Genomic DNA, 25,486 nt, shown 5'->3' on the forward strand with positions numbered 1-25,486 from the left:
TGAACTGCTGTTTCTGCTCGTGTACAGTCATGAATACATCAGCGTATAGTGAAGTCCTACATAAACTGTCTTTTTGAGGAATCTTGTCCCTGTAGGTGTGTGTGAGATAACACTTTTCTTTGATGCTGTGATTTTTAATATGTAAAAGACAAATCCATTTGTAAACTCAGCTTGCAGTCTGATGGACTGGTCAGATATCCAAACATAAGGAAGTATAGATTGTTGGGAGCCTATTTTCAAACTTCCATTTCTTTTTTTTTTCAGTCAAAACCTGCACTCTGTGAGAAAGCAACAGAAGAAACCAACCCAGTGGCCCAGAAACTGATAACCAGCACAGAGAGTGAGCTACAGCTTAGTTATGCCAAGCAACGTCGCACTAAGAGTTCAATACTCCTGCACAAGGAGCTGGACTCCAGGAGTAAAAAGGCTGTGAGGGACTACCTATATCGTGTAAATGAGGCAACTGCTGTTCTTTATGCCAGGCATGTTCTGGTATTGTTGCTAGCTGACTGGCCAGATGATGTGGCAATAAATGAGGAAATCCTAGATCTTAGTGGTCCAGCCCATATGACATACATATTGAACATGCTTATGCAGCTAGAGGAAACGCAGTTATGGGAAAAGGTAAGTGGATTTCACTTGTGCATGTGATCAAGCCCTGTGCCTACATACCACGAGACTGACTAACAGGAATACTTGCAATTCCTTTTTTAAACTAAATCGAAACACCAAAAATCTAAATTAGTTCTGAAAAAGCAGTTGGAATCTGTCAGTGTCTTAATGTACTGATTTTGTTAACAGAAAATGGAAAAACTAGCTCCATGGAGACAGCTTAGTTTGAAAGAGCTATATGGGAAAATAAATCTGATGGAGAAATAAATAGGCAGTCCATTTTGAAAGCTGCAGATCTCAATGTGTATATTGGAATACCTGCTACTCCACTGATGGGCTGACTCGTATGGTGGTGGAAATGATCTTGGAATTATAATAGGATGTTGTAATGCCAATGTCAGCTCAATGCTTCAACAGCAGTTGAAGCAAATGAAGTGCTGGCAATCTTCGAAGCAGGAATTAAAGGTAAAACAGAAGGCACTGGTATGCCACAAAACAAATAGTATGCTCTCATCTGGAGTACAGTATGTGACCTGACTCCCTCATCTTGCTTAAAGTAAAATGGAAACGCAGTACAACTGGAAGAAGTCTGGAAAAGAGTGGCAGGTATTATTTTAGCTATGGAGTAATTTTAGGAGGAACCAACTTGTTTTCTTCATCCTGGATCTTTGCTCCATTTGGCCTTGAGGGAGAATGAGGAGTGAAAATGTCTGTTCCTCTTTCTTCTGTAGTTTTAAAACAGTAAGCAGCATACAAAAGTTAACAGCAACTATTATTCACTGGCCCTCCCAGTAAGAAAACAAAGGAGTGTCGGATGAAGGTAATAAGTGGCAGGTCCAAAACAAACCAAAAGAACTGGTTCTTGACAGGGTATGTCATTGAAATTGTTGCCACAGGGTGTTTATATAGGTTCAGAAAATATCAGGATGAACTGATAGAATAACAGTCTGTTGAGGCGTATTAAATACGGAAGCCTTTGTGTTAGGCTGTTCTGCAAGTGCACGGAGGCAAAGAAGACATTCAGGGAATTGTGCTACATACTGCCTTTGCTTTTTAAACTCCTTTATCCCAAGAAATCATTTTTTTTGGCTGATGTGGAGGTGAACCTTTTGGTCTGAGCTAGTATCATATTTTATAGGAGGAGCTAGAAAACTGCAGGTGAAGAGATGTCATAGGCTATGATAACAAAGGGCAGGAATCCTAATTCAAAAGCACACAAAAGCTCTGAGAAATGAGAAAGTGGAGATTCAGGTTGTTCTTAATTATCATTTAGTGTGTCCTGATAGACTAAATGGCATCTCTTTGTTTTTTTAAAGACACAGCTCTTGCATCTAGTGCTTTTAAACACTGCAGCAACTAACTGATACTTAGTCATTCCTTCTTGTATGTGAAGTTGTCCATTTTGAAAGCTAAAACAGAAGATACTCTATTAAAATCAAAACCTGTACATAATAGAAGGAAAAGGTATCTTTAGTATTTAGTTATTTATCTTCCTTGTTTACAGCTTTAGTTTACTGTTAATTACTTTATGGATAATCCTTGTTCCTAGCATTTGTGGAAAGAGATGGAGCTAATAGCTGTCACGTTTTTCATCAGATAAGAACTGAAAGATCTGGAACAGAGGGCAGTGTGAAATCTTCTACACTTATGGAAATAACACTTGTAGACGTCATTTGTGATGTCTTGTGTGGCTAGAAATTAATCCTGTTAGTCATCAGTATATAAGTTTTTAACAGTTTTGATTGCAAATTGTATTTACATGAATTGTTGTTTCTTCCCAGATTTTACAGAAGGTACTGCATGGGTGCAGTGAGAGCATGCTAGGGACAATGGCACTGACAGCTTGCCAGTTCATGGAAGAACCAGGAATGGCAGCGCAGATGCGTGAATCTAAACATCCTTATAACAACAATACCAATTTTGAGGTAAGTTAGACTTGTAGTGTAGTACAGTGCACTTGCATGGCTTGAAGAGTTCTAAACCCTCAGGGTGGTTGGAGCAGAAATATGAGTGGTCCATATGTTTACCTGTGGGACTTTGTGCTTGAAACCCCTGTGAAATACCCGTTCAGCCTTGCTTTTGGAAGCGCTGCTGCTGGATGAGTGAGGTCTTGTCCTGTAAAGAAATATGTTCAATAAGGCACTTTTATGTAATCTAATTCAATCATGTGAAAAGTGCATAACTTCAATGGTTTTGCTATGCATGTGTTTGAAGCAGATCATATTCTTAAATGGTCTCAGGGCCTTAATGAACAAATATTTCTATCCTTTCATCCAAAGGTTCATTTCCTTGTGCTGTTAGATGAAAGCTGGGAGTGGAGTCTTGTTTGTCTTGTATTTCTCATTTTAGATTATCTTATCCTGACACAAACAATTCTTTTCTTCTCTTGCTATTGTTTGAAAGTGTTTTTTCTAATAAAGTTTAGTAATTGTTGCCTCTGGGCATTCTTGGGATTTTTAATTTATCTGCAGCTCTGACTCTTCTGATTTTTTTATTGTTTAAAATGCATCGAAACCTTTAGGTTGTGGCAGTGGAGATCAGTATCAGCAACAATTACCACTTCTAATAAAACCCTAGCAATTAATTGTACATGCTTAACAGCTAACACAAACAAAAGGCCACGCTTTACATTCGTTAAATTAGCTGTAGATAAAAATATTAAAGAGGGTTGGGTTTTTTTTGTTGTTTGGTTTGGGTTTTTTTTTCCCTATGAATATGCTGTAATATTTGTTGTTTGTATGGTGAAAGGGAAGTAGCTCCTTGGTAATATAGTATTGCAGGATGCAAAGATCATGTGTTTATTTCTCAGGATAAAGTTCACATTCCTGGTGCCATCTACCTCTCAATCAAATTTGACTCTCAGTGTAATACAGAAGAGGGCTGTGATGAGTTGCTCATGTCCAGCAGCAGTGATTTCCAGCAGGATCGACACAGCTTCAGTGGGTCTCCACATAAGTGGAATGATTTTGAGCTTCCAGGTGAATATGCTGGGTTTCAAAGTGCAGATGCACAGGATATTGATGGTGTTTTGGACTCTCAAGAGAAACTAATGACACATGTGGATGTTCTTGAGATGGGTGGGAAGAAAAGACAATCCTTTTCTTGTCCCAGCCTGTTTGCTCTGATGTGTTGTGCTTGCATTTGTTTCTTGAAAGCAGGCTTATCTGCTGTTCTGCTCCTTGACCTTTTTTTTTCCACCCTTCGGTCAAAGCATGCGCTCACTGACTGGAAACAAATTTTGATCTTGATTCTGTTCCAGCACAGTCCTTGTTCTGCACAACATTCACTTACATTGTTCCTGCCTTGTCTTACTTTCCACAGGAAGCACATTTGACAAAACCCAAAAGATAGGCTTATCTCTTCACTCTGCTACACAAGTGCTCAGATAAGGAGTGTGTGCCCCTGCCTTGTCTCCAGTTGTTGCCACAGAGTACAGCTGAAAAAAACTCAGTTGACTGACAGCTTCAGTCTCTGTTCTCTCCTAAGCATGTTTCTGATAACAGAGTCCCAAATGCTGGTGAGCTGAAGGATGACATCTTTAAGTTGTTTTAACCCACTGAGCACCATGACACTGCAGGAAGCTTTTGATTTCAAGTGCTGTCAGTAGCTGCAAATGGGCGTAGGAGCTCTCTTAGCAAAGCAGTTTGGGTGACAAAGTGCAAGTTAGAAACAAACATGTACACTGTAGAAATACTTTGGATTTTTATGACCTTCTTTCTGTCCTTTTCCTTCCAAATAGTTGCAGAGGTTTGCCAAGAAACAGAACTTGGAGGCCCATTGTTTTGGAGCAGCCTTGGCTGTGAAATTTGAGTTTCACCTTGTGAAACTTCATTTCTGGACAAGGCTGTCTGGATTGAGGCTCTAGATTCCTCTCAGCAGGCTTAACTGAAACCAGGCATTTGAAGGCTTCTGGGCTTTTCATTTGGTGGCAAGGCTTTCTCAAGACTCTTAGGAACAGGAGAGGTCAATGATTCCATTTTGTGATGAAAAAGGGAAGAAGCTTTTAGATTTTTTAGGTTTTTTTAATTGTAAAAAATGTTTTCAAAATGTTTCTTCATGAAACTGCAAATAGTGCAAACTGGCATACTTGTCCCAGGGTGACAGGGTTTTCCATGGAACAGAAGGAAATTCTCAGTTGTAATCAGATGTAGTATAGCAGAGCATGACAAGTAAGGACCTGTTTGTTTAGCATTACAGCTAACCACCAGTGTTTTCCTCTGAGAAGCTAGAGATGCTACAATGACAAGAACTTCTTGAATGTTCCAGTTCCTTCTGCAAAATGGTCAAACATAGTGATAGCTCTTCCACTTTTAACCATAACCACTTAAGGGTTTTGTTCCCTAGAGTGAAAATGTGCCATTTAATTCTCTGACATGCAAAAGCAGTGCGGCTTTGCTTTCTCTGGTTTTTAACCTTTTTCTTTAATGGGCTGTGAATTTGGCTGCCTGTGTAGACATTCTTTTTTTCATAAATCATAACTGATCCATAACATAATTTGAAAAGGGAAATTTAATTGTGTCCAGTATAGATGTTCTTTAACTCCTCCTTCCATCCAGCTGACAAGCATGTAATAGATGTTATCCTTGTATCTTTACACAGAGGAAACCATTCTGTGTTTTGCTTTAGCCTCCTGCTTATCGTACTGTTCTGTGCATTTCAGAATTATCAAAAAGCAAAAGATCACATCTCCTGAATGATGATTTCTAGGATTAATGTATGACAGACTTTTCATTTGAATTGTATTTGTGGTAGCCAAGCTCACTGAGAAGGTAGTAATGTGGATATTATTCCTCCCCTTGTACACAGGTGATACGCTCTACTACAGATTTACTTCTGACATGAGTAACACTGAGTGGGGTTATAAGTTTACAGTAACAGCAGGTCATCTTGGAAGGTTTCAGACAGGTAAGCACTGCTCAGGATGTGTTGGAAAGGGCTTTCCAGAGTTATTTTGCCAAGCTTTGCCAGAGATGTGGTTATCCCCTTTCTTGACTTAGAATTTGCTTTCTCCAGTGTTTTGGAAATAATGTGTTTAGTTCTGTTCAAGTTGATTCTTGACCAATGTCTCTTACTTGCTGTGACTTTGTTAGAAATACCAGATCTTCAGAGATGTGGGGACAATTATAGTAATGTTATTTGCATTCAGAGTTTCATTATATTGGTAGTTACACACCTAAGTAACCACTCTAAGGTGCCATAATCAGGAAAACAAATAATTGTAATTGTATCTTTAGAAATGGTTATCCATTAAGATAAGTTGGTTTTGGATCTAATTTCTAGGTATAGCATGAAAGGGTTTGTTAGTTTCTATTACAGTTTAAATACTTGTAATGAAATTGAGGCTGGTGGACAACTGCATCAGCAGAAGTCTACTGCATAGTGAGGACCTATAGAATAGTTAGGTTTGGAAAGGACCTTAAGGATCATCTAGTTCCAGCCCCCCTGCCATGGGCAGGGACACCTCACACTAAAACACCGATGTTTAATTTGCCTTATTTGGGCAAACTTTAATTTCAGATGGGCTTCTTTCTCTTTTTGATCTAGATTTTGCCCAAGAAAAGACTTGTGATGTTGAGATGTCATCCAGACTTATCTCAGTTTTTTTGTTTGGTGTTACAGTTTGGTATTTCTTGCTTGCCAGATCAGTGTTTAGTATATGGAGAAGAGAGAACTGACTATATGAACAGAATGGGTCCCTACAAAAGTAACAGCTGTTTGAATTTTACTTGATTTTCTTTCTCCAGGGTTTGAAATTCTAAAGCAGATGCTGTCTGAGGAAAGGGTAGTTCCTCACCTCCCACTGGCCAAAATCTGGGAATGGCAGGTGGGGATAGCATGCCGTCAGACAGGCGACCAGCGTTTGAAGGCTATCCACTTGCTTTTGAAGATAATGCAGTGCAGTGCCCAGAGGTGAGTGGACTGTTCTGTGATGCGCACTAAAATGAAAAGAGCACGAGAAGAAAAAGTGACTAAGCTGATGCTATTTTGAGGGCAGAAAACAGTGATTTAAAGTAGATAATTTGCCTGTCAGATACAACTCATAGTGCCTGATAGATATTTATTATAAAGGGTTATTTTGAAACAAGTCCAATGAACTCAAATATTGTTTCAAGGGAAAACAAGTCAACCCAAAACAGGACAAAGAAGAGATTTCAGTTAATTTTCTAGAAATCTACTTTCTTTGTATTACTAGTACTTCAAAATTAAGGTGAAGATGGCATAATAAACTGGTGAAATGATGATCTGCTTCTCTATAAAGTAAACAACTTCTAAATTACTGTTTTCAGTTGTACCACTAAGCTTGCAATTGAGTTTTAGAAGAAATAGGTGTACTAATGCTTATGTATGTATGGTATGGGTATTCCTCCTGAAAATGCATGTTCAAACCAATGTTGAGCTCTTAGTATTTTGCAGATGTTTCCAGTCACATTAACTCAACAGAAACACTGACACCATGTTACACCTTTTCAGTTCAGAATAAGCAAAACCATTAAAATAACAGCATCCTACTAGCTTTATTTGATAAAGAGAAGTCAAAAAGTATATTCACATACTGTGATAAAAATGGACAATTACATAAAACCATTTGGCTCTCTGTAGACTTTAGATCCACTGATCTGCATCCAAGTCTGGAAACCTGGCTTTGGGATTTTAATTATGGATTTATTTTTTCAAGTTCCCTTAGGTATTTTCATCAGCAAATGTCATCTTTGTCATGTGGACAACAAATTTAATTGCTGAAAGGCCAAATCTCTATTGTGCTTGTATTATTTAGTATTTTTCTTGTGTTAATCTGATGATACATTCTGAAATTGAGTTTTCCCTTTCCCTCCTCCCTCTCCCCCCCCCCCCCCCCCCGATATTTGTCATCCTATCCATGTAGGAACATTTGGGTTAGTTGGCTTTAACTAAGGAGTAGGAAACAGGCAGGGTTGGAATTGTTTTTAAAGCTATAAGTCAGGTCTTGTCTGTGCTATACAAGGGCATCACCTGCTTGGTGCTGTAGTGCAGTGTTGGATAATCTCAATGGAGCTACAGCATTTCGCAAAGTGATGTATATAGTTATTTTAAAGTCCTCATTTCAGGAGGCCACTTAGTTTTATGAAAGTCATTTGGATGTATTCACAGATGTGAGGTTTTCTCCACTTCACTGATTCAGAATGAAATTAATTGTGCTCAATGCCCGCCTGGACAAGTTCCTGTGTGATGTACTCTAGGTTACCCTGCTATTGCAGGGGGTTGGACTGGATGATCTTTTGAGGTCCCTTCCAACCCTTGGGATTCTGTGAAACACTTGACTGAAGTTAAAGCTTAGAATAATTCTTGTGCTTCTTCCTTCCTTTATACATCTGTTAAAACTGTCTGGTTTTGTTCTCTTCAATTTGTTTGGGGTTCTGTGTTGGGTTTTTTTCCTTCCCAGAGACAGGCATAAGGTCATGGTTACTCACTACTTCATTTGAATTACCTTTTTTCAGGGACTGTAACTTTACCTTGTTGAAGCCACTTTGGCAGCTTTTTACCCATATGGAGAACATCTTGTGTCATTACATGACCAAGTCTGGGATTGTTCTTCCTCTTCATCGTGCACTCGCAGAACTCTTCTTTGTTGCAGAAAACAGAGTTAATGTAAGCAGTTTCTGTATTTGTGTCCTTCCTTTCCCCAGTGCCCAGAATGATACAGAGTTCAGTGTTAAATGAAAACAGTTTTCCTTTGTCCTGGCAAAGTTCATCAGAGCTTTAGAACCATTAAATGCTTCAGACACATTAAAAACTTGTGGAGTCTGATAGCAAATTCTAATAAAGGGGCATACTGTTGCCATATCCATTGTGGGGCCTTATGTGGTAGTCATGACTCCTTCTTATGCACTTAAGGCAGCAAGCCCTAAAGCCACTCTTTCTTCTGAGGGGAATGCTGATTTAATAATTAATTTAAAGGTATTTAAATGTGGTTTTCCTCGAGTTGGGTTTGCACATTACATAGAAACAGTCTGTAATGAGCTGATTTCTGTGGTCACAAACCTTTGGTTTATGGGGCCTACTGTAATGATCAGCATTTTAATGTTAATTAGTAGGATGATAGCTTTAGTAGAAGTGTTGGTGTTCATTGAATGCTTTCTTGCAGGAGCTTGGATCTCTACAGGAGTATCTGCTTGCCTTAAATACTGAAGATCATCTTCATCGCTGCACAGCACAGGTAATAAAGATTGCACAACCTCAGTGATGTGTGGTTTTGCGGTATCTTTCTCCCAGGCAGAAATAATGAATGGTTTCTGACTCCCCAGTGGAGTTGTATAAAGTAGAGATAAGTGTACTTTAACTTTACAATACCATGAAATGCCTCTGAAATACGTGAATGAACTATGCACAAATGTTCTCCTTTAATAGTCAGCTGATGTGCCACAGACTGGCTATTGGGTGTCATCAGGTATATATATCTGGTTTACCAAACTGCCAGAATGTAGAAATGGGGGTGGAGGCTGGTCTTTCAATAGTGGAGATGCAGTTGCCTTGCTGGAACTGCCTGGATACATGACAATCGTTGCACTGCCATGAGAGGACCAGCTAGAAACAGGATGGTTATTTATTTCTGTTTAATTTCATACAAGGTTTTCTTTCATTTTGGATTGAGAAGAATCGTGACTTTTCTTTTTCCTTCTCTCTTTTAGGCCCTGAAAAACATTGCTGCTATCAGCCTTGCCATTAACTATCCAAACAAATCCACAAGTTTCTGGAATGTTCAATACTGGCTCAGGCCGGAGTGCATGGAATAGAGTAGTTTGTCCATAGGACATTGGAACGGACATCTTAACTCTGTTCAGGAAAGTTCCTTCAGCTTCAGTGTATGAGCACTCTGCAGCCTGCCTTCCTTCCTTCCTTCCTTCCACCTTGATGTAGAATTTGTAAAAGTAAAAGCGCACTTCAATGAAAAAGCACATCTTGAAGTAATTCACGCGTCGCCTACAGTTATGTATGCACATATTGTAGCATGTTAGAGTAAACTGAACAATACATTTTTTTTTTACCCAGAGGAAGTAAATGGAAGAAGGTAGCTGAGAATGGAAGGCCCCTGCATTGGTATCATAGGAAACCTGATTGATGGAACCTGACATGGAAATGATTCAGAGTGATGGCATCAGCAGTGTCTGTTGTATGTAGTTGAACTGAGATAGGCAAACCATAACCTGGTGGGCTGATGCAGAAATGGCCCAAACTTGAATCCTGTCATGTTTGCTTTTGCTTTGAAGGCTACTACCCAAGAAAAAAAGACTTTAATTCTTGCTAAACTACAGGTTGTAAAACAAATTGTGGTGATTCGCATAGCAGTTAAAGGATTCCAGTTTCAGAGCATCCTTGTGCAAGAAGTTTGTTTCTCATGTTCTTTGATTTGATCAGCTGGATCATAGAATCATAGAATTGTTAGGTTTGGAAAGGACCTCAGGATCATCTAGTTCCAACCCCCCTGCCATGGGCAGGGACACCTCACACTAAGTCTATTCTTTACTTATCTCCAGTGTGATGTTCTAAGTAGTACATCATTCTAGTGTGGAGAACAAAGGCTAGCCTTCATTCACAAAGCAGTGGTAATATGAAGAACTGAGGAACTTATATGTTTCTCAAAGATCACATCTTTACAAGACATTGTTAATGAAGCTTTTTTTCTTCCAATTATTTCAATACTAGTGGCTTGGGAGGTCCTTCTTGGCAATGCTGGGAACTCAGACTCCCAGCACTCAGGGTGGGGGTTAATGATCAATCGAGTCTTACCATATAGAGCAATAACTGCATTACTCCTAGTGAACATGGAATCAATTGCAGACCTTTTATGCTGAAATAAATTGGCTTTCTTCCTGCTCAACTATGCTGATTATTCCCTTTCCAAAGAATTATAAAGAACAAAAAAGCATTTGGGGGTGCATTTTCTATACCATTAGACAATATGGTCTTGTCAGGTATGAATTCAAAGAAATTTATGCTAATCATTTTCTTCCTTCATCAACATCAGGGTATGAAAGAAAGGGCCCCAAAAGCTTCAGTAATAACTGAATGCAGGTTGTGTAAAGGCAGTGGCTCTATCAGAAAGGAATATGCTTGCCCAAGGACCTTGCTTGTCCAAAAGGGGAGTGGTGCCTAAATGTCAATATGCAATGTGTACAGGAGCACTGCACTGGGGGGTGACCTCTGAATTGATGGTCTTACCTGCTGGGGCTGGAATTTTAAGGCTGGTCCAATCTTCCCCTGAGAGGGAAATGTGCTGTAATGTATCCCCTTTTCTTGGAGGGCCTCTAGTGCTGTAGTTAGAGATTACTTGAATTCTGTTCAGCCAGGTGAGTGCAAAGCGAATGTTGCTTCAGATCGGCTTAAATCAGAATGTGATTATTCTGCCTGAAAGACTTAAAACTGAAGACCAAGCAGCACTATGCTGAAGCCATTGCCTTCAGGATCGGAGTGGCCCTCTTAGCAAATGGGAATGCCAGAATTCAGGGAAAATGTACCATTTATCAAAGTCTGAAAGGAGGTGGAGAGATACTGCTTTGAACCCCCTCCTCAAGTATACTTGAAGATTAAAGCCCTCCTTCCTTCCCGAATGAGATCGTGATGGGAAGGGACTTCTCAGAGTTGGGGCACACCTTTAAGACATGGTTCATTTTGCTCCCACATCTGAGTAATATATTGGAGTTTGCAATCTCAGTGCAGGGGTGTCTGAGAGATCTCTGAGGAGCAACTGTTCCCGCAGTTCCTAACAGCATGAGCTGATTCTGGGATTGAGGACTTGCTCCACCAAAGTGAGATGGTTTTTAGTCTCCTTCAGGGGATCAAATTGATGGGGAGGTGAGCATTTTGAAATTGCTCTTCTGGAGCAGTAGGACTTCTGTTCACTGCCTCAGTGTGAATCCATGGCTACGTGGTCAAGGATATGCAATGGGCTGATGTGCGAAGGCATGTAGCATGCTGCTGAGATCTGCTGTGTTTGTCAGAGAAGGCTTTTTTCTTTTTTCACATCAGGGATGAAGACTGTAAATAAACCTTCACAGAACCTCTCATGGCTCTAGCATAGTCACTTTCTTTTCCCCAGTAGACTGTGTTTTTGCTCTCTGTATAAAGACATGAGGCTGCAAGGATGACACAGGAGTGGCCAGTGTTCCTTACTTAGGTGTACCACTGTAACTTACTCTACCAGCAGTAACTGGCCTCATGAGTCAGTCGCCTTGCCCTAAAGGGACTGTCTAGGAACAGTGTCCACTACCTATAATCTCTACCCACTAGATGGAACTGAAGGACTGTGACCTGAGTTGACACCGAATCTGTTGCTGCCTTACAACTCATTCATTATGGATTTTTTAAGAGACAAGGAACACTGATTATTAATCATTTTTTTCCTTCTGATAGTTATAAAGAAAGGAAACAAATACCAATAATGAATATTCATGATCAATCACATTTTGAGAATCCTGCAGCAGTTCCAAGTGGATGTGGATGATATTATTGAGTAGTATAGAACTGAGAAAAACAGGTATGCAGAAAAAATGTGCCTAATGTAACAAAAACAAAAGTTGTCCTGCCTAAATCACCTGATGATGTGTTTAAATCAAACCATATTGTTCCTAATGATAGATTTGACTTGCTTTCATTAAACACAAAAGAGAGTTTTATAATTTCTTTTCTTACGGGTTTAATACTTTGCAATTTTTATCAGTTGTTTAAAATATATCAGGCCTTTAGATTTCTTCCAGTTCAGTTCAACATGTAAAAAGAAAGCTACAGATGTGGGTAAAATATGCAAATGAAGAGAAATATATTGTAAAAATTCTATAAAAACAAAAATGTACAACACAATATCTGGTTTTTTGTTTGCTTTTTTCCTCTCCTCACTCAGTGGTGAATGCTTGGGGTTGCAGTGAGGGCCAGGGGCTTTCTTGGGTATCTTCAATTTCAGTGCCTGTAACAACACTTTCTTCATGCAGTCAGGATGTATACTATCTGATACTGTATTGAACTACATATGATATGTACTTCTGGAGTCATCTCTTAAATTCTAGCCCTGTTGCATACACTCCAGTGGCCTTATCCTAAAAACGAAGGTTTCCCATGGATATACACTGGTTTCAGTGCCTGTGTTTACTTTCACATTTGAAACATGTATCTGGGGCCCCAGATGACTCATGTAAAGATGAGATTTGGCTTGGTACCTCTTGGTTTTAACTAGTAGCATCTATCAGTGGAGGTGCTTGTGCCTACCTAGTCTAATAGCTCAGTGTAGAAGCTTATTTACCTTGGGTTTGGCTTGAGGAAAGGGTTGTTCAGGGAAGTATGAGCAAGTTGACGTCTTTCTGTATTTACCTAAAGCTGGAAATTGTTTCCACTGGTTCCACCTGCTCAGGGAACGGTTAATTAGGTAATTTTATTACATACAAATAGTATGGTCATGAAGCTGTGCATCATGATGCACAGGAGCATCCCCTGAGCCAGCTGCGTCTGAGGCTTCAGCACAGTGGTAAATAGAACACGTTCAGTTTAATCTGCTGTTAAATTTAGTGTGGTCCCAGCCCTGGGGTGTAGGGGAGGTCACAACCATCATGTTTGTGAAACATTGTTTTTCAGAACAAGTTGATTAAAAATGTTTTCCTTCCAAGAGGTCCAAATTAGGCTGCAATGTTCCATTAGGTCAAGACCTGCCCTTTTTATAATCTTAAACATGCAGTGACCATCTGCAAATCCATGAAGGTGCCCTGCTATAAAACATGGGCACGTTGGAGCAGAGCAAGGCTCTGATAATCTGATTCAGTACTTTCCCTTTTTAATGATGAATGTGGTTTCTTGCGACCAGAAGTGAGTCATGTTGGATATCAGCTGGGGAAACCACCCGCACAAGGAGCCTACCCTGTTTCCAGGACACAAACAACAGCCACGACCAGGGGAGCCTATGAAAAGAATGACCTGGTCTTTAGGCAAAGCTACCAGAATGTTGGGAAACAAATTAATATATGTAAAGGGGACACTTTTCAACACTTCAGGAGATCAGGCTGGATAATAACTGAATGTGCATTGGTAAAATGGCCTGGAAAAACAGGAACTGTGCTGGGCTTTGTATGGGAAACAGCAGTCTGGCCCACCTCTGAATTTCAATCACAGAAGTCAATTCCAATTCAAGTGAATAAGAGAGAAATCCACTATGAATAGGGAAGGAATTAAGTAAGAGGTAAAGGAAGTAAGATTAAAGCTCATTCTTTCCATGATGGTTAGGTCTCTTTGAATTGTGTCTATTCTGCAATAATCTTGCCTGATTATTATAAATAATAATCATAAAGAATAATAAAAAGTTGGTACCCAGTTCAACCCCAGGCTGCAACATTGTGGTGGGGCTCACAAATGAGTATGCAATCTAAGGAGGAATAAACCCTTTAACACCCCCCCCCCCCCCCCCGCCCGCCCCAACTGTTTCCTCCAATTGGAAACATCAACAAGCACTGCTGATAAATAGATGGAGATCTCAGTTTTGGAGTGGTCCTTAGCATTTAGCGAGTTGTTCTTTTTATATTCAAGGGCTGCGAATGTTTGCTTAGATTTAGGGAACACAGGGAGAAGAAGTAGAGAAAAGAAAACCAGACTGTCTTGGAGACAAGAGATCTTTCCACCTAAGTGCTATGGGTTTTGCTGGGGAGTTTCTCCTTACAAATGCTTTCCTGATGATTGTTTGTATTCTCTTTTTTAAAGCTGGTTTCTTGCTTCCATTCCCCACTTCACTGTCTGACTTCTCATAAATATTACTGGGGTTTTTTGTTGTTAACATTTGCAGTGCAAATAACAAATATTTAAGCTTGTCTTGCAGGGAAAAAGTCAGTTTTATTAAAACCAAAGGAATATAAAATTCTAGTGCCTGCAAATATTTGTCAGTGGTACCTTCTCTCCCAGGCTTATTTCCAAAGCACTTTGTTAGCATCTCCTAGCACCTATAGCATCAGCCATGCTTCCTCCAAGCCATTTTGAGACCTGCATTTGCACATGAGTGACTGCTAGATGAGGTGCTCCATTGTGTAGGCATGGTGTGGAACACATCTGTCAGTGAATGTCCCTTCACCAAGCACTGCTGGGGAGTGTTCCCCATTCCTACCTGCAAAGGACTGAGGTTTGCCTAATTGTGGTGAGGTTGCTTGTGTTCTGATGGCTCTGAGCAGTGACTACAGTGACACGTTTTCAGTTGTCTCTTACTTTAATGACCTGCTTTAGTGCATCTCTGTGCCTTGCTGCAAGCCCCCCACAAAGGTGTGTTTTGTGGCTCCTTCTCTTGGCAGAGACAATGTGTGCGGTGTTTCTTTAGGGATACAGGGAGAACTGGTATCGGGCTTGCTGCTCTCGGATGGTGTTTGCTCTCTTCCAGGAGGTGTTGGGAAGGTAGTTGCTAAACATTCTATCTTCTTACTTCATCATGGTTAATATCTGACATGTAAAATTATTCATGGAATTGTTCGGGTTGGAAGGGACCGTAAAGACCATCTGATTCCAAGTTTTTAGCTCTTTGTCATGAGTGATTGCCTTTATCTTTAATGCAGCTCTGTGGAGCTGGGTTTGGAGCTCAGCTTTTACCTCGCTGCCTTTCAGCCCCCCAGAGGTTTTAACCTCCTCAACCACATACAATTTCGAGGAGCCAACAGAATCTCTTACTGGACTCCAAAGGAACTGCTGCTCTGCTCATCCACTGGCATTGCTGCTGCATCAGGAACATGGACAGGTAAAACAAAGTGAAGAGGTGAAGTGATGCACAGCATGTTTTAGTCATTACTTTATTTAAATGTACCTTCCCCATGTGTTGTTAACCAGACCCAGTACGTTTCCACAACCTACATGACTGAGTTATTTCTGTACTGTTGGGCAGTGGCAGAGTATTGCTCTAGGAGGGCTTTGCAAGTGGGGGTTGTAGTGCATGTAGGGGTTGTAATCCTGGAAGGGGTTGTAGTGTAGTTCCTGCCATCAACTGCATGTTGTTGAAGCTCAGTCTGAGTTTCTGAGTGACTGATCCTATATTAATGCCTGAGGAATGACACAAAAGGCTTCCCCTTACACTTTCTCATTAGTAAAAGCATCCTATAAAGATTTTTTGCTCTCTAATAAGTCATCTTCTATAGAATACCTATAAAAGAGGGGACTTCAATATATATACGTAACAAGACATTTATTAGGGCTTCAGTTCATCACTGTGCTTAGATTAAATTAAATCCGGAGTTAAGGTGTAGTAATAAGCATATGTAGTGAAGCATTTCAGAGGAGGCTTTAACTTGGTTTTGTTGCCTTGGAGCCTAAACAGCCTGCTCTGTTGATAGGAAGTTCACAAATTGTACAGCTTTGTCTTGCATCCAGCAGGATCTGGCGAAGGCAGAAAACACAAAGATGAATTCTTGAGTCAGGAGAAGCGTTGAGTCAGGAGACCTTTCGTCTTGAGAATAAGTCATGTCTGTGTCTCTTACCCTTCTCCTTTACATAAACCACCCACAGAAAGCTCATTAATAAAAAATGTCAATGGTTTCACAGAAATACCCCCATACCTTGTGCTTCTTGGAGTATCACGTTGGGCTTTTTTCTCCCCACCAATTCCCTTTGGGGTTTTTAAAGATGTTTTTGTTCCTTCATACTCTGAATATTAATATTTAAAGGGGAAAAAAAAAGTGTTTCATCCTCCACAGGGTCAATTTTGGATATGCTGCTGGATTTCAAATGATGTCTCTTTGCCTTTAATGATTGTCTTCTGAAAAACTGCCTTTTCCTCCTCTCATTCACTGGTCTCAAAATACATCTGATGCATTTGATCTTCTGGCACCTTATTTGTCTGCAGAAGGTGTCTCAGCTTCTTCAGAGTTGATGGCATGGTGGAGAGTGTGCTCTTTGCTCATGCCCTCCCCAATGTGCCCGTTATCTCCTGTGGTTTCATTAGGCTGTGGGAGGCAGGACCCAGGGAGCTGAAAATAGTTCCTTTATTTACCATAAACTCAAAAGCTCTCAGAGAGTAAAGCAAACCCCTCCTGAATTTTGCACTAATAATGCTTAAACCCAGCAGAGCCTGCTGCTGAGAGCCTATAGATTTCTTTAACTCCGAAACACAGGCAAGGGGGGGAATCCATGGATGAACAGTGTGGATTGATATCTAGGAGGTCCCACTGTGCTTGCAATGCACTGTAGGAATTAGAGATGCTGCCCTGCTCCACAAGGTCTCCTAGCCAAAATAAGTGTTAGAAGGGCATGAGAAGGATCCTTCCAGTTCCTTAGGGGTTTTGCCTGCTTGCTTTGCAGTGCTCAATGCTCCGTGCCCCCCCGGGTCTGTGAAGGGTGCAAGGGTCTGCGCTCAGTCTGAGCCATCGGTGCTGCTGCAGCTGCTGCCGGTAGAGTTTCCCCTGCATAAACCACACACGTTTCCTTCCCAGCTCGCTGCTCCCGCAGCTCCGGAGCCCTCCCCAGGCAGCCAAGAACCGGGAACAGCGAGTCCCGTCGTGGGGACCGGGAAGTGCCTGTTCTTGGTACAGAGACAAGGGTGGCATCCAGGGCTGTGCCAGAGGAGGTTCAGACGGGATGTTAGGAACGGTTTCCACCCCAAACGGGTGCTCAGGCATTGGAACAGGCTGCCGCCTTTGTTGGCTTGGATGTTCCAGGAGGTTTTTGCTGAGCCAGACCCCACTTTCTGCAGGGGACAGAGGAGGAGGAAGGCAAGACAGGGACCTGTGGCTGTTCGGGGTGTGCTGCACCTCCAGGTGCAATGTAATGATCAGGTGTTGAACGTCAGGTTGGATGAAGCCCTGGGTGATATGATTTAGTGTGAGGTGTCCCTGCCCATGGCAGGGGGGTTGGAACAGGATGACCTTAGGGTCCTTTCCAACCCAAACCATTCTATGCTTCTGTGCTCCTCTCCATCCTGTTTTGTTAGCTCGTGCCTCCCAGGGCCACAGTGGCAGCCCCAGGGAGTCCTGCCAGCTCATGAACTGCTTTTAACCTCTAAAAGAAGGTCCTTTGTGCAGCCTTTTGTCAACAGGGCCTGTCCCATTGCTATAGCTACGGCCCCTCTGCTGCCGGTCACACCTATTTGTTTTTCCAGCTCCTTTCTGTTGCTGTCAGATTTCTCTGCCACCTAAAAGAAAACCCTGAGGAAAGCTCAGCCCTGCTCCTGTGCCCTCGTCACCCTTCCTGCTTCAGGAAACCCTTGCTCCCTGGGACTGGTTTCTGCAGGCGATGGCCCCAAACCAGCCTGCTCAGCTGCAGCTCCTTGGCACAGCTTTGCTTGCTGGCTTTTACCCTTACAATGCTTGTGCCCATGGTGACAGGGCTGGGGACAGTGTGGTTTGCATCGAGGTCCCTGGGAAGGGCTGGGGACACTGATGTCCCTATACACCATCAGCAGGAATGCTGCAGATACACCAAGGGGTTTCCTCACTTGAGTGCTTTCCCTCCATGCATAAAACCTCCCCACATTAGTGGGTTTGGGATATTGACCTCATGTGCCCACCAGGCAGCAGGAACTGGCCCAGCTCCTCAGATTAGCACAGTGCAGCATGAAGGATGGCTTTTCTTCCATAGCATCCTGGCCCTGCGCTTTCCTTCGTGCCAGGAGCCTTCCCAGGGTATTGCATTGCTTGTTAGGGACGTTTAGAAAAGGGAAGTATCCAGCCTTCATGAGCTGTGGTTGCTGCAGGCCCAAAGGAAAACATCCAGAGGTGGAAATGATCCTGGGGGGGATTTCCCTTCACTTGCAAACGTTGCCTCTGCACAAGGAGCTCTTTCTGCCCCAGGTTCAGGTTGGTGATGGATTTCAGGCATCCATGAGCAGACAGGGCTTATCTTCACCTTTATTGAGGTGACCTGACTCTAAGGATCCTGCTTTTCATTTCTTCCCCTGCCAGATGTGGCTGAGGTTTGTCCCTAGCTGTGGAATCATGGGATCCACCGTTTTGGTGTGGAGGAGCTGCCAGTGTTTGCTTTCCTTGCTCTGTGCACTGAACACTGAGTCACACTCTCCACTGACTCACTGCTGCAGGATGGGAAACCTCTGGAGCCAGGCAGAGAATTCCACCCCCAGGCTGTGAGGTTTAATCCCACAGCTCCAGCCCTTCCTGCTGGGACCCAAAGAGGAGAGGGGAAAAGCCTCAGGGGATATAAAGCCCCAGGCAGAACAGAGGTGTGATGGTCCTGGTGACAAGGTTGGGCTGGAGGCAGGGAGCAGGTTTCCAGGATTTGGCCTTACTTTCGTGCACACTGGCAACAGGATTAAGTGACATTTCCTCCTTATTTCACCCCAATGTTATTGTTACTTATTGTCCTGCAGCTTTGGGTTTGCTTGTAAATATTTAATGTGTTGGAAATTGCGTTTTTTGACAAATGTGGTGCATTTGGCAGGTGGGGAGTGCGTTCTTGCTTGCAAAAAACCATAAATACCTTTAAGTTCTTCATAAAACAAGGCTGGTTTAGCAACATTGCTGAGGTTTTGCAGCCCTGTGCTTGTGCTGACCTCACCCCAAGCGCTGTGCTAGAGCTGCTGAATCGTGCCTGAAGTTGGAGCTGTTTGGGATCTGCTGTAGCATGAGCCATGTCTTATTCTACTGCAGAATCCCTGCTGAATCTCTGGAGCAGGTCCAGCAAAGGGCAATGGAGCTGGTCAAGGGTCTGGAGCACAAGTCTGATGGGGTATCTGGAGGGGTTTGATGAGGGACCTGGGGGGGTTAGTCCGGAGGAGAGAAGGCTCAGGGGGCACCTTATGGCTCTCTATAGCTGCCTGAAAGGAGGTTGCAGTGAGGTGGGGTTGGTCTCTTCTCCCAGGTAACAAGCAGTAGGACAAGAGGAAATGGCCTCAAGCTGCACCAGGGGAGGTTTTTACTGGGTATTAGGAAAAATGCCTTCCCCAGAAGGGTGCTCAGGCATTAGAACAGGCTGCCCAGGGCAGTGGTGGAGTCACCATCCCTGGAAGTACTTAAATGTAGACAAGTGACATGGTTTAGAGGTGGACTTGGCAGTGCTGGTGCAATGGTCAGACTTAAGGATCGTAAAAGGTCTTTTCTAACCTGGATGTTTCCATGATCCTATGTCCCTGACACCAGCTCCATGGGACACCCCCAAGGGCTGCTGCTGGTTTGCTGTGGTGCTGCACATCTGGAGCACAGGCACATCTGGAAGGGATGGAGCCGTGCCGGGGCTCATAAGCAGGAAGGGCCAGAGCATTGAGCGCCCGTCTGGCTTCCCTGCTGCTCCGCTCCCTGCGGTCAGACCAAACCAGGCTGTCGGGTGGAAAACAGCTTTCCAGGAGCACCGGCTCCCGCTGGCTGGAATGGTTGTGTGCAGGGAGCCGCTGACCCGTGTGGCTGCAGGGAAAACATCCACTTCTCAGTTAAGATTTCCAGCAATGGAAAACTCACAGCAGCCGAGGGGCCGGCGAGCCAGGCGCTAACAGGCGGAACCTGAGGGAGCACTGTCCCTCCTGCCCTTTTCCATTGGAAAATCCCAACGCTTTCTCCAGCTGTTGATTTCTCATAAAAGCGGATTCAAAACACGCTGGGTGGGGGAGCCGGAGCCAGGGGAGAGCCTGACAATGTTGGAGCAGCCTCTTCACTCCGGCAGGGCAAAGAGTTACACTTGTTTGCTTGCAAAGTTACACTCGTTTGGAAAGAATTGGCTTTAGATTGGGCTCTGTAACCAGCTCTGAAACACCACAAAGAAAACAAAGTGATCTTGCAGGAATACAATGTTTTGGCCAAAGCTCAATGGCTTTTTTCCCCCTAATCTTCCCTTGACATTTTGTGGCCTTTCCCAACGTGGAAATTTCAGAGTGAGCTTCTATCATAGACTAATTCTCAAAGGGTTAATGAATCTTTTAATAGGTTTTTCATCAATCCAGGGTGTCCATCAGGCGCTTCCACTGCCTGGATCTCGGGATTGGAGCCATCTGTGATGCTTCCTATTGCTGTGATGCTGTGATGCTTCCTACTCCTACTGACCCACCCGGAGCATCTGCTGCTCCTGCCGGTGGCACTGCTGTGATTTAGTGAATCAGATAGAAACCATTAAATGAGTGTTTATTAATGATAATGACCCAGGTATGTAGCACTGGAAATCAGTAATGGGAACATGAGCACATCTAACATGGAGCGAGGGCTGTGTGGTCACGTCCCTGCCACGTGGTGGGAATAAGCACTATATTCCTAATGGCACAACAGATGAGAGAGGAAGGATGGGAATGGTGCCTGGAGGGTTGTGAGCTCAGGAATAGCTCTTCATCATCCACGTGATGGCAAGATCCAGTCTGAGCTTGGGAGGTGGATTTGAGACCTTCTGAAGTGACTGTCTCCATAGCCCTACTGTGGCTTGTAGAAAGGTGGACACAGGTGTGTTGGGATGCATCCTGGCACTGCAGGTGGGAAAGGCTCCATCCCATTCATCCCGCAGAGCTGTTCCCATTGAGAGCTTTGCTGCAGGGTGTCTGGGGAGAGGGGGAGCTGATGCCAAGGCTCCAGCTCCTTCCCAGCAATGTGAACCTCCCTGTCCCTGGGGATGTGCTTAAGAAAAGCCACTATTGAGGTGCTGGGCCTGTCCTAGAGTGAACAATGTCCATGGCTGGGAGCTGCCCAGTTCCTGTGGAAACTGTGGTTCCTGTACTCCAGCCACAGGGAAACCATCCCTGATTGGCATTGGTAGTTCTGGTGTGGGGTCCAGGGTGTGGATCTGGGGACCAGCAGGTCAATGGCCACAAGTTTTCTGCTGGAAAACTTCCCTTTTGGTGAAACATGTCCTTGTTGCATCATTTCTGGGGAAGCTAATCCAGGCTTCCCAGTGCAGGCAGCTGGTTCTGGTGTCTGGAACAGGCCTAAGCCCAATCTAATCAGTAGGGATGGAAAAGGACCATTCCCTTCTTTGAATGTCCTTTGCAAGGTGGTGATGTCCTCTGGTGATGTCCTGCCTGGGGTGGGATGCACAGTGCTACCTTCCAGAGGGTCCAGCATCATCTCCCACTCTGCATCTCCCATTCCCACTCCCAGCTCTCCCAGTGAGCAGGTTTTCTACAGCTCTGATATTTTCATGCAGCTTTTTAGGATGCTGCCCCAGCCTGAAGCCTCTGCAAGGGGACCTACCACAGGGTCATGGGTGCAGCTGCCCCCAGCACCAATACCCCTGTAAGCCACAGGGAGCTGAGCTCCTGAGGGGACAGTGTGTGAACAGGGGCACCTGCCATCTCCCTCATATTGCTGTGGGGCACCCCCTTGCCCTGGTCCTGTGGCATGAGCCAGGCACCCTGTTTGGGGTAGGGGCATCACTCAGGTTTAGGATGCTCCAGGGAAGAGGCTCATCAGAGCCCAGGGGGGCTCCCTGGTACTGCAATGACAGGGGGGGCTCAGCTCATACAGGGCTTTCTCCCACTGCCGGTTCCCACATCCCCACGCTCAAGCACTTCCTTCCTCCCATCCCATTTTTCCAGCGTTGCATCTCCTGTGCCGCTGTCTCCTGTCCCAGCAGCTGTTCTGTAGCACCAGCTATTTTGACTGCTCGGTTAACTGTTTATCCAGATGGAGCAGGTCTGTTGTCATGCGCCTAGCATGTTTTTTCCATATACAAATCCTGTGCTAAAGCAGGGAGGACAAAACCGAACAAGCTCTGGGAGTCATCCGGAGTGCTTCAGGTGTGCTTTGGCTGGTGCTCAGCCTGCCCAGGCCACAGCCCCTGCTGTAGCCCCTGCCCTCGCCCCCTTTTACATCAAATTTGGGGGTTTTGTCCTCCTATCCATGCAATTCCCCTTGGATTGGTCACGCCATGGACCTCACCCTGGCCCAGTTGCACTAAGGAACTGCCTTTAGTGCCTTTATTTTCCTAATACTTCATTTTAATTAAATGCAAATCCCAAATGCTTTGCAAACCCAGTGACCCGTGGAGATGTTAATTGCCAGGGCTGGGGATACTGTTTGCTGCCTCTGGAAGGGGCAGGATGGGACCCCAGTACCACTGGGGGTGATGGGGATGGTGTGGCCCTGTGGCCATTGCTGGATCTGCCCAAAATCGAGGTCATTCAAGAACCCAGCTTCCAGCAGGTTTGCTCAGGGAAGGTTCTGGGAGATGTGCATTAGGTCTATTCGGGTCCAAATGCTTTATTGGCACTTTGGAGCTGGGTCTCTGCAGCCCCTGTTGGGGCACAAACCCCTGCAGAGCTCAGCTCCCAATATGCTGCTTTTTCACTCATTTCTACTGCTGAACAAAGGTTTTGGCTTAATGCTGCCCTCTCCACAGCAGGTGGTGCAGCCTCCAGAGCTCCCCATCCCCATCTGGAACAAGAAACAGCTTCATCCATGCACCTCCTCCCTGAGCAGATTCCTGGGAGGGTTTTCACCTCCATCCCATCCTCCAGCAGGACTGAGGGTTTCTCCAGGGGCAAACCCCATTGCTCATGGCCAGCCCTTAGCCCCACAGCAGGGCCCAGCTTTGGCTTCTCGGCAGCATTTGCATTGACAATCCCAACTTTGAAATGCAAAAAGATCCCTTTTGCAATGGGAGCTGTTGCGTCAGGAGCTTATAGCAAAGCCTCTCAGCAAAGCAGCCCAAAACTCCTGCTTTTAACCAAGTTTCTTCTCTTTTCAGCTTTTCTCTTTGCAGAGAGCCTCAAGTTTCCGAGCGCACTTGTCACTTGAAAGGAAAGTTGGCAACTCTCTGGGCTATTGTCAAACCTCCTTATGAAACTCGAGGATTTCAGCTCCGTTTCCTCCTTGCTGACCTTATCGAGGTTTTCCATGTTCTTGGCATTTCTTCATGCCACTGGGGTGGTTGCAGGGTGCAAAACGCCAGTGGGACTGGGACAAAGGATGCTGAAAGCCTCTTGTCCCTTCATCCCAGTACCTGGGTCCCCTTTTAGGGCTGTATGCTCTGTGAGTGAGTATTTTAATGGAATAAGCACCTCCAGCATCATTTACTTAGCTAATTCCCCTCTGTTTCTGTCTGTGAGCTGTCAGCCAGGGTCTGGGGGGCTGAGGGGCTCGTGCTCATCTATTGCTTATGGTTGGTTGCTGAAGGTTTGCTGCAGCGTCTTGGGGTATTACTCACATGTGGAAACCTCAAATGTCAAACCCCAGCCACAGAGCACAGGGTTTGCCTTCAGCCTGTCTGCTCCGGACATTCCCCTTCTGCCTCTTAGTGAGGCTGCAGAAACACTGAAGTCAATGCAGTGATGCTGTGTACACAGGCAGAGACGGATGCTCTGGTGCCTTGTCCACAGGGATGTCCTCTGGAAACACCTCAGCAGCACATGCTGGGGTCTGCTGGCCTCTATGGGATGTCATCCTGTGCCAGGGTGACCCAATGGTATGAAACAGAACCAAATGCCCCTGTAGCTGTTGGAGGTACTGTCCATCCTCTATTGGAGTGAATTTAGTATCACAGCCAAGCACTGCTGTGTGCTTGAGCAATGCTAAACTGGTTTCCCAGGAAGGTTTATAGGTCCAAGTTGGATGTTTATGGCAGGTAAGTGTCTCCTGTGCCAGGACAGCAAGCCTTGCTCTTCAGGAGGAGGCACTGTGCATAATTGATGCAGAATCTGTATGTGTGCTATGGGTATGCATCCCATGAGCTGCCCGAGGTTTGGGTCACACTGCTGGACCCCTGCAGTGGGTTGTGCAGCTGATTAGTGGGGAATGCAGGACACAACATGGGCTGGGGCATCTTCTCCCCCTTGAGAGGTGTCATGCAGGAGCTAAGCCATGTGCAGCGGGTGCTGTGCTGGGTGCATCAATGAGGAGTTCAGTATCCAGGAGGTGTTTGTAACTTGGATAAGGATGTATCCAGGGACCCTCACTGTGCTTGGTCTGTGCCCTGCAGCCATTGCTGACATCTTCTGGAGCACTGGTGAGGAGGTGACCAGGGAAAGGGACAGACACTGCCTCTGCTACAAGACCCACAACACCTCTAAGTGAATCCCCCAAAGGCTTTTTAGATCAGGATCCCGAGAGCCAGGACCACCAGGATGTGTCCATGTGGATTTCCATTATAGAAGAATGAAATCAGGTCAGAACTACTTATGTGTGGTCCATGCTGCTTGCAGGGCCTCGCTGCCGTGCTCTAACACTGTGAGCTACACCCTGTGTGCCATGGCCATGATGGGAGCCGCCATCCCCACTGTGTTTGTGTGAAACACAAGTGCACCCTTGGCCGGCAGCCACCGAGCAGCGGCCTGAGGGTGTTCGGCTTCCTCCAGGCCGCCTGGCCATGGAGATAAGCACCAGAGCAGGAAGTGTCTCGCTCCATGCTGGGCTAGAGTGAGCTTTGGCTCTGCAGTGCAGGGGATGTGAGCTGAAGGGCAGCTCCCGAGCTCCTTGCTGGTGGTGGGGGGAATGTCCCTAGGTTTGTATTGTGCCCTTTTAGGTCCCCTCCTAGGGATGGCCCCAGTTTGGGTATGGTGGGACTGGAGGATGAAGGAGGAGGCAGAGCAGCACTTGCCATCAGCCCCATCCTACAGCCACATAACTGTTCTGACAGTGACCACACAGGTGAAACACAAGCATCATGGTGTGAGCACCCCACGGTCTGTGCTGCACTTACCCAAGGAGACAAGTCCCCCATTTCACAGGGGATGCAGGCATTGCTTTGCCCAGAAACCAGGACATCTCTATGTGCTCAGCATCCACAGCATCGCTGCTAACAGCCAGCCTGCCTGGGGAAGGGGAGTCTCTTGCATGCTTTGCAGTGCTGATGTTGGAGCAAGACCCACGCTCCTTTGCATTGAGAGCTGCATGCATCCAGTGCGGCCAGCACTGAGCTTTGGGGCGGGCTGTGCTTTGCCAACACCATGAAGTCAACAGCCCTGTGCGTGGTGCACAAATAAGATCCTAATCTGGTTCAGAGAAAGCAAAGCAGCCCCAAGTTACCTCCAGAA

At 44.7% G+C, this 25,486-nt stretch overlaps 1 protein-coding gene across 1 annotated transcript in view; it reads left to right on the forward strand.

Moving 5' to 3' along the window:
• Nucleotides 1-12,435, forward strand: part of ZZEF1 (zinc finger ZZ-type and EF-hand domain containing 1) — a 59,599-nt gene extending 47,164 nt beyond the window's left edge. The window contains exons 46-53 of the mRNA XM_034068821.1: nt 265-624; nt 2,394-2,537; nt 3,422-3,590; nt 5,419-5,517; nt 6,357-6,522; nt 8,088-8,238; nt 8,735-8,806; nt 9,279-12,435. Of these exons, the coding sequence (XP_033924712.1) occupies nt 265-624; nt 2,394-2,537; nt 3,422-3,590; nt 5,419-5,517; nt 6,357-6,522; nt 8,088-8,238; nt 8,735-8,806; nt 9,279-9,383 (1,266 nt within the window). The 3' untranslated portion in view covers nt 9,384-12,435. The remainder of the gene's footprint in view (nt 1-264; nt 625-2,393; nt 2,538-3,421; nt 3,591-5,418; nt 5,518-6,356; nt 6,523-8,087; nt 8,239-8,734; nt 8,807-9,278) is intronic.
• Nucleotides 12,436-25,486: the final 13,051 nt, after the last annotated feature.

Source organism: Melopsittacus undulatus, chromosome 13 (assembly GCF_012275295.1).
Source record: "Melopsittacus undulatus isolate bMelUnd1 chromosome 13, bMelUnd1.mat.Z, whole genome shotgun sequence".
Taxonomy (NCBI): domain Eukaryota; kingdom Metazoa; phylum Chordata; class Aves; order Psittaciformes; family Psittaculidae; genus Melopsittacus; species Melopsittacus undulatus.